General features: G+C 36.0%; 1 protein-coding gene across 1 annotated transcript; it reads left to right on the top strand.

The window, feature by feature from the left end:
* Positions 1-8,313: 8,313 nt before the first annotated feature.
* Positions 8,314-8,905, top strand: FGFRL1 (fibroblast growth factor receptor-like 1; the record flags this gene model as incomplete). Its single annotated transcript, XM_015558136.1, is given in 5 exon segments — positions 8,314-8,401; positions 8,404-8,524; positions 8,526-8,598; positions 8,652-8,715; positions 8,718-8,905. Coding segments are annotated over 5 exon segments (534 nt in total), but the record flags the coding sequence as incomplete, so codon positions are not given.
* Between the last annotated feature and the right edge of the window lie 177 nt (positions 8,906-9,082).

Here is a 9,082-nt window from a genome sequence, read left to right as displayed (position 1 = left end):
ATTTTATTAATCGACATTTTATGGTGACCTCTAGCTTTTATATATCCTATATTTAAAACAAAGGCTGGCTTACTTGATATCATAATAACTCATAAATTACCATTATATTCCTGGAAAATATAATCAAACAATAATCACTGAAATCTTTTACTATTTAATGTGTGCTAGTAACAAAAAATTCAGTTGACTGAAAAAATCATCATGTTTCATATATCAGGACAACGTTCAACATATAAAATTTCATCTACCAGGTGTAAATGTAAAATGATTCCCTATTTTCTAAAATTCCCATTGATCCATTGTATAATATATCATGCTTCATGCTGTTTTACATTATGTAAAATAAACAATGAATACAGACCCTGGGTTTTAATGCCTGAGGTGTGAAATTAGTTCTCTGCCAAGTGTGTTTTTGATGGCTAGAGATTTAAAACATTCCAAAGTGTGTCAGTCTAAGACATTTCTTCAGTTCACTTAAAAGAAATGGAAAAGTAATCTAGATAAATTAAAAGAAGAGAATGAGACTGTGTTATAGCATGTGCTGGATTGTGTCTTTGTACACAGTCTTTGGTATTCATTAGATTTTATGCATACTACTATTTCGGGCAATAATAGGTCACAGATTCAGTTTCCCTAATTTTTCCTCTGAGACTCCTTTACATTGCAGCTATCACAAATCCTCCATTATAACAAGATCATCTTGTTTACAAAGTATAATCTCAAAAAACATTTGCATATCTAATGTAATTAAGTACTTGTTCACATGATAATGTGTCCTACCTAATCGTCTCTTTGAAATTTTCATATCTGCACAATGAATAGAAATACGTTTTCTGGATAATAAAAACCTTTGAGGACTTTTGAGCTAAGATGGTAGAATAAAACAGCTGCTCAAAATTTCCTTTCCCAATATCCAAGTCAATGAAATAAAAATAAAACCCAGGAAAAATTCAGCAATAACAACTAAGTAACCCAATGCCAGGAAGCTCAAGAAGTGGCAGCCAAGAGGGGGAAGAGAGTAGAGTGGGAGGTATTTTCTCATGAGGCACCCAATCTCTCACTCAGCCCTCTCCCTCAAAAGCCAAATAGTGAGTCCTTTCTGAATACCACCAAATTAGGGAAAACAAACTGAGTGATGCTCTGATGGGAAATGGTGGGAAAGGCTACAGGGAAGAAACAAGTAGTTTGGGAAATGAACAATGAAGCTAAGAAGCTGTAATGAAAGTAAAACCTCCAGGGCAACACAGGTAATGATCAATTGCCCTGTTCCCTCAGTAAGGATAGGGCATGTATTCCAACAAGTTTCAGGGAATCTTAGTGTAGGATGTTTGACAAAAACTCAGAATTGAGATCAGAGTCCAAATATTTGATCAAAGTCTGCACATAATGGAGCTCAACTCTCTTCCCAACTCCCCTCCCCACAGCCCTTCACTATGGAAGACAAGAAATATGCAGCCATCAGTCTGATCTCTGAATCCGAGTCTCTTTCTATTGGGCTGCATGAAACGGGTGAAGGGATTAATAACTACAAATTGGTAGTTACAGAATAGTCAAGGGATATAAAATAGAGCATATGTAATATAGTCAATAATATTGTAATAACCATTAATGGTGCCAGGTAGGTACTGAAAATATTGGGGAGGACACTTGGTAAAGTGTATGATCATCTAACCACTATGTTGAACACATGAAACTAAATACAACATAATATTGATTTGTAAACTGTAATTGAAAAATAAAATTGAGCCCTAACTAGTTTGGCTTAGTGGATAGAGTGTCGGCCTGCGGACTGAAGGGTCCCAGGTTCGATTCCGGTCAAGGGCATGTACCTTGGTTGCAGGCACATCCCCTGTAGGGGGTGCACAGGAGGCAGCTGACGGATGTTTCTCATCAATGTTTCTAACTCTCTATCCTTCTCCCTTCCTCTCTGAAAAAAATCAATAAAATCTAAAAAATAAAAAGAAAATTAAAAAATAATAAAATAAAAAATACGTGCAGCCATGGATTGTAATTTGTTAAAAAAAAATCATACTCTCTCAAAGAATTAAAATTTAGTCACCTCTGATTTTATTTGAGTCTCTTTTTTTCTTCATAAATCTGACCAAAGGTTTGTCAATTTTGTTTATCTTTCTAAAAAAATCCTTAGTTTGGTTGATTTTTTCTATTGTTTTTCTATTCTCTATTCATTTACTTCTGCTCTAATATATTTTTTATTATATTTTTATTGATTTCAAAGAGAAAGGTAGAGGGAGAGAGATAGAAACATCAATGATGAGAGAAAATCATTGATTGGCTGCCTCCCACATGACCCACACTGGGGTTGAGCCCACAACCCAAGCATGTGCCCTGACCTGGAATCGAACCATGACCTCCTGGTTCATAGGTCAACACTCACTGAGCCACACAGGCTAGGCTTTACTCTAATCTTTATTATTGCCTTCCTTCTCCTAACTTTGGGTTTAGTTTTTTCCTTCTTTTTCTAGTTCCTTTCAGTATAAAATTAGGTCATTTTTTTGAGATCTTTCTTTTTTTAAGGTAGGCATTCATTGTTATAAATTTCCCTCAGTACTGCTTTTTTCAGCATCCCATAAGTTTCAGTATGTTGTCTCTATTTTCATTTGTCTCAGATTTTTTTTAATTTCCTTTTTTTATCCCTTCTTTGACCCATTAGTTGTTTGAGAATGTGTTGTTTAATTTTCCAATAACTAAATTTTGTAGTCTTCCATCTGCTGTTGATTTCTAAGGTATGTGGAAAGATGCTCAATGTCACAAATCATCAGAGGAATGCAAATCAGAACAATCATGCATCATCTCCCATGTGTCAGGATGACTATTATAGAAACAAACAAACAAACAAGAAAGAGCACTTTGGCTCAGTGGATAGAGCATCAGCCTGTGGATTGAAGGGTCCCAGGTTCATTTCCAATCAAGGGCACATGTGATGTCTGGGTTGCGGGCTCCATCCCCAGTAGGGGGTGTGCAGGAGGCAGCTGATCAATGATTTGCTCTCATCATTGATATTTCTATCTCTCTCTCCCTCTGCCTTCCTCTCTGAAATCAATAAAAAATATATTTTTTTAAAAAGCAAATAAACAAGTGTTAGCAAGGATGTGGAAAATTGGAACCCTTGCTCAGTTAGTGGGAATACGCTAATGGTACAGCCACTATGGAAAATAGTCTGAATTATTTAATTCAAAAAACTGAAAATAGAACTACTGTATGATCCATCAATGCCACTTTTGAGTAATTATTCAAAAGAATTTAAGGGAACATCTTGAAGAGATATCTGCATTCTCATGTTCATCATAGCCCTATTCACAATAGCCAAAATGTGGAAACAACCCACATTTATTTATTCATTGACAGGTGAATAAATAAAGAAAATGTGACACACACACACACACACACAATGGACTATTTTCCAGCCTGAAAAACATTTATGCAATATGTGACAACATGGATGAACCTTGAGGACACTACGCAAAGTGCAAAAAGCCAATCACAGAAGGGCAAATATTGCATGAGTCCACTTTACAAGGTATCTAAAATAGTCAAATTCATGGAATCAAAGAGTAGAATGGTGGTTGGCAGGGGCTAGGAAACCTGCTCAAGTGCTATTCAACTCAAGGTGTCTGGACTGTAGATGCTGACAACTTCCTTATAATGGGATGATGTATATAAGAAGAATAGGAAATTCTCTACAAGCAAAATATATACATAAACACTTCCTCTTTGAGTTGAGAGAGGAATGCACACTAAGAAATAAATATTTAAATAAAATAGTTGGTTAATTATGCCCTGTTAACTCCTATTTTGACTTCAAAATGGGGATAGCATAAACTTACATTCTGATATTTTTCATTAGTTTGAAACTGAGAAGAATAGAAGGGAAAAGCAAATATCCTTCATGTTTCCTCCACTTTGGACTTGGAGCCTGATTTTACAGACCAGGACTCCAAGTTTCAGACCCAGAAGAATTAAGATGAAAAGAGAGCAGTTATCCAGGGCAGATCTCTGCCATGCACTCACTGAATAGATGAGGCCAAGTCACAAGGGAACAGCTTTGTCCTCAGCCTAAATATTCTCTAAAAGAGAGCAGAACTTTTTTTGAATGAATTCATGAAACAGAGGCATAGTGAGTCATTTGAGTAAAGGTGGGGCTATTCTCCAAAAAATGGGGGTATGTCAGCAAGGCCATTAAGAAAATTACTACAAAGAAATATAGCTGGAGTAATTGATCTGGATCACTAAGAGGGTCAAGTTGAACATATCAGTATTTTGTGATCCTATTAGTCAGTCAAAGATAAACACAGCACTTTAATCAAGGGTAACTGAATTATTGCTATAAGTCCAAGACTTAATACCATAGCAAAATACCAGTTGAACCACAAAAATTCCCCTAAATATTTAGAACATCTTTAAAACTATTCTGTAAATTAAAATGAAATTATTTTCATGTTTATTCACAAATGTCTGTCAAAGTACTTATGGGTTTGGTATATACCATATAGAGAGAGAGAGGCTGAAAGATAATTTATGGATATTTATAAAGATAATATATGCATGATTTAGAAAAAATATATAGTCTGAAAAAATTATTTATAAAAATGCACATACAGTCTGAAAAATTGTTTCCTCATTGTTCAAGATAACAGAATTCCTTACTTTATGCTTTATAATTATGCTTATTTCAAATCTTTACAAATAGAAAACTTTACTGTAAAACACCTTAATTTTCCTTTGTTTTTTAATTAAAGGTGAACAATAAAAAATCCATAGGAAAAAATAAATTTTAACCAGTTCCTTTATGTACACAACATATGTACATTTGTATATCTCCTTGATAAGTTTAAGAAGCCATTCACCTATAGTGTATGTAACACAATGAAGATAAAACATGGGTTACAGATGTTATTGTAATGCGACTTTCTCTTCTATGTTTCACAATGTTTGTCTTCCTTTCTCATAATACTTTTCTAGCAATTGTTAGCTGCTAATTGTAAATTTCAAAAAACTCCCAATCATCCAAATAGACATATAGACACTGGTTTGTATTAAAATAAAATTTGTGCACTTTAGGCTTTAATAATATAAATGTACAAAAATGATTGCTAATCTATTAATGTTTAAATTGTGTAGATTAATATGCTCCTGCTGTTACAACTCATGGGTGTTTTGAGAGGTAACCAAGTTGAATACACCATTCCTGCCAATGCAAGGATACTTTTATTACTGATGCTAAACCAGACTTCTCTCTAAATATAAGTAACGTAATGATTTGAAAGAGTTAAAATTCTTTAAAAATGCAGTAATTAATACTACATAAATGACCTTCTAAATCCCTTTCTAAGCAAATGTTTATGAGATACTGGAAATCAAGATATAGAAAAACTAACCTGCAAAATGGAACAACCTCACTCTAATTTGTGGATTACAGCTCCTTCCTGATCTATACCAACAGATTATTTTTAAAGAGCTCATCACTCATATGGGAAAAAAGCATGTATTGAAAGGAAATTGTGTAGAAGAAAACCATCTTCATAAAATGAAAAAAGCACTGGCTTGCTAGAGAATGACACAGAATCCATCAGTAAAATAAAATACCTGTCTCAGAAAACAAAGATAAAAGCTGAATGCCTTCATAAAGTAAAAAAGGAGATGAAAAACCATGCTATGTTATTCAAACTCATGAGTCCTGGAGACAAAAGAAAGGTCATTGACAGATACTATACATCAGCTGTGGTGGAGGTAGTTACCCAGACTGAACACTGAGGTCTAGGGAGTCAACACTGTCCTGAATGGTTTCAGTCCAACTGGCACCTGATCAGAGATCTTTCCTGGCCACCCTCTCAACTCATTCACCCAGCCCAGCAGCAACATCCTCTATCCTTACACCCTGTTAACTTCCTTCAATACCCTTGGAACTTTACCATTTCCCCCACTACTCCGGGAGAGCAGAGTTCACTTCAAATTTGTTCACTGCTATATTCCCTGCATCTACCATAGCGCCTAGCACATAGTAGCCATGCAAAAAAAGAGTTACTAAATCAATTTATAAATGTTCTACTGCCACAGTGGAAATGCCTAGGCCTGACTGGCCCTAAAAAGATAGGGTTTAATTCCCTAAGGACAAATTTTTGATCTTTCACCTCATCATCACAGTGCTCATGTCAACTGACTTCACAGTATCACTGAACTCAACATTGTGGAAAATGTTAACAGACTTTTAACAGGATCACAAAATTAAATGCAATAGTTCTCCAAAAATAAAAAGCTGGCCTCAAATTCCAAGGAGAATCTATGATTCTATGAGACGGGTTTTCTGTATCATGGATATGCTAAGATATTATAATGTTATGGAAAGAAACATTCCTTTACTGATGAACTTCAGGTGTTTTATACTTATTGCAGAAACAAAAATAAATTGAGCTGCCATTTGTATTTCAAATACAGGTGTAATATTTTTTAAACTCCTATTAAGTATCTAAATCCTAATTAAATGTGATTAATTTATCAAAAAAATTTGAAGAGAAACATGAATTAATATACTGTCTCATTAAAATGTTTTATGCCTTTAGTAGTCAAAATTCCAACAATCCTACTTGGAATACTTATGTCCTAATATATTAGTCTAGGGTAGGCCATACGTAGTAATAATTATTATGAAATAAGAACATACTATCCACTAGGCATATAAATGTACACACACACACACAATGTCATTAGAGTCTCATAATTTCATGAGATGACTGCTTAGAACCCTGTTTTACATTTAAGAAACTTGACTCTGATGAGTTAAAAAAGAAAAAAGAAAATTTTGTCTAAGGCCAAGTGGCTTGTAAATGGTACTTTGCAGTTAAGCATGACTCTATGGAACACACCACAATGAAATGCTTTGATCAGCCAAGCAATAGTCTAATATCAGAAAAATATATATAGCCAGAAAAAATAAGGAAGAAAAATCATCAGTCATTTTTAGATACTGAACATATAGGTTCCACAAAGCAAAAAACATAATTCTTCCACACTTTGTGCCTCAGATAGCTTTGTTAAACTCAGCCTGAAACCTATCCCATACCTCTTTTCTTTGAAAAAAAATAAAAATCTTTTCTAAGTTACAGACATCATATCTTTAAAAGGGGCATTAAAAAATGTGAAAAAAGATTGTAAGTGATTTTATTATTATCAATAAAACTCCAAATCCCAAAGGTGCACTGTGGACTACCCTGTTGTTGGGAGGTTGGCTGCACACCTAATTAAGGCTATTACAGCCCACAGATAACCAGTATTGTGAAGGTAGATCCTGGAAAGTGGGAACAATTCATACAACATCTAATTTATTTTCTTTGTCCTCCCAACCTGCTTGGATTGAATGTAGGGTTTTTGTTAGTTTCTTTTTTCTTTTCCTTTTTTTTTTTTTTGGTGCCAATTTCATTGCTCTTTTAAACACATCAGCAAATAGACACTTCATATCCTGTAACCATTATACATTCATCGAAGCAGCTTTTTCTTGAGTCCAACAAAATGGTCTTTTTTTCATTTACGATCTTACTTGTCTTGAATGAACATTGACTTTGTGTCCTTCCTAACAGATGACCATGAAGCCTGACACAGGTTGCTTAGCAACTGCCTTATACCCAGAAGTAGAAATAACTCTTTGATATACTCACTATGTGTATTTCTCCTGATTTATTTCATTTGTGTTTAACATGGTAGATCAAACAGACTCATTAGAATTCTACTAACACCCCCAAGGGTAGCAGAATTCCTGGTACACTTTAAACTAAAGTACCCAGAGATCAAAACATCTTACAAGTCATCACAGAACGGTACTGCAGAGTAAAAGAACAATAAAATACACTGTGCCCATTACCAGGGACAAGGTGCATACATTCTCATCAGTGCTAGCACCATGATATTCTTTGAGACTTGAAAAGAATTCTCAAATTGTTATTGTAACTCTCACTTTTTGCAAAATGATAAAGGACTCTATATTTCCCATTATGTTCTTTGCTAAAACGTCTTTGATATCCTGAAGGACAATCCATTGTTCTAAAGCATGATGTAGTGTAATTCATCATGCGGCAAGAACAATACTAATCACCCCTCTTGTTTGCATCAACCATCACTCTTCAGCCCTCATGTATCTAATCCCATCTAAATTCATTTATATTATTCGTGACTTGTTTACATAGAAAGAAGTCAACCAAATGTGCAGTGTACTATACCTCAGAACAAAAATCGATGCAGAAGGGTCCTAGATCTAAAATTCAAAAATTAAGGACTTAAAAGGTGGGTTAAAGTTGAATATTTTGGCACGACGGCTCCTACCTCAGCAAGCTGCTCATCACTCGCGCCCAGCAGGACCACTCGGGCATGTACATCGGCCTGGACGCCAACACGATGGCTACAGCTTCTGCAGCCCCTTCCTCACCCTGGGGCCATACCCAAAGTCGCTAGGGCCACCCGTGGACCCCTCGTCCTCAGCCACGAGGCTACTGTGGCCCGTGATCATCCTGGGCACCCATCCTGGGCACGGTGCTCCTGTGATTCTGCCAGTCCAAGAAGAAGCCGTGCACGCCTGTCCCCGCGCCCTCTGTGCCCACACACCGCAAACCAAACACTGCACACCAAACACCTGGGACCTCCAGAGACCGCGGCAGGAGCAAGGACCTGCCCCTGTCACCAGCCCTCCGGGGCTGTGTGAAGAGTTTGGGGCCCGGTGGCCCCCCAGCACCTGCTGGGCCCTAGGTCAGCTGCCGGCCCCAAGCTTTACCCCAGACTCTACACAGACATACGCGTGTGCATGTACAAGCACACACACTCACACACAGTTGCACACACTGACGTCTCACAGTCACACCTACACACCTGCGTCTGTAGCTTCGCATATTTATCTTGTTAAACAAGAATATGTGCATCCTTTTTCTCTAAAAAAATTAATATTTCGATTCAAATATGTAATTAATGTTAGAATGTAATGAATATTAAAACTTATAATATCAGTAAAGGTTAGAATTTTTATTAAGGAAATCAGATTTTTATAAGCTTTCTGTTTTTAGAACAAGTTTAAAAATTTCAG

This window comes from Myotis davidii, unplaced genomic scaffold, assembly GCF_000327345.1.
Source record: "Myotis davidii unplaced genomic scaffold, ASM32734v1 scaffold168, whole genome shotgun sequence".
Classification (NCBI taxonomy): domain Eukaryota; kingdom Metazoa; phylum Chordata; class Mammalia; order Chiroptera; family Vespertilionidae; genus Myotis; species Myotis davidii.
The sequence above is the reverse complement of the archived record's forward strand: the minus strand, read 5'-3'. Positions and strand labels throughout refer to the sequence as shown.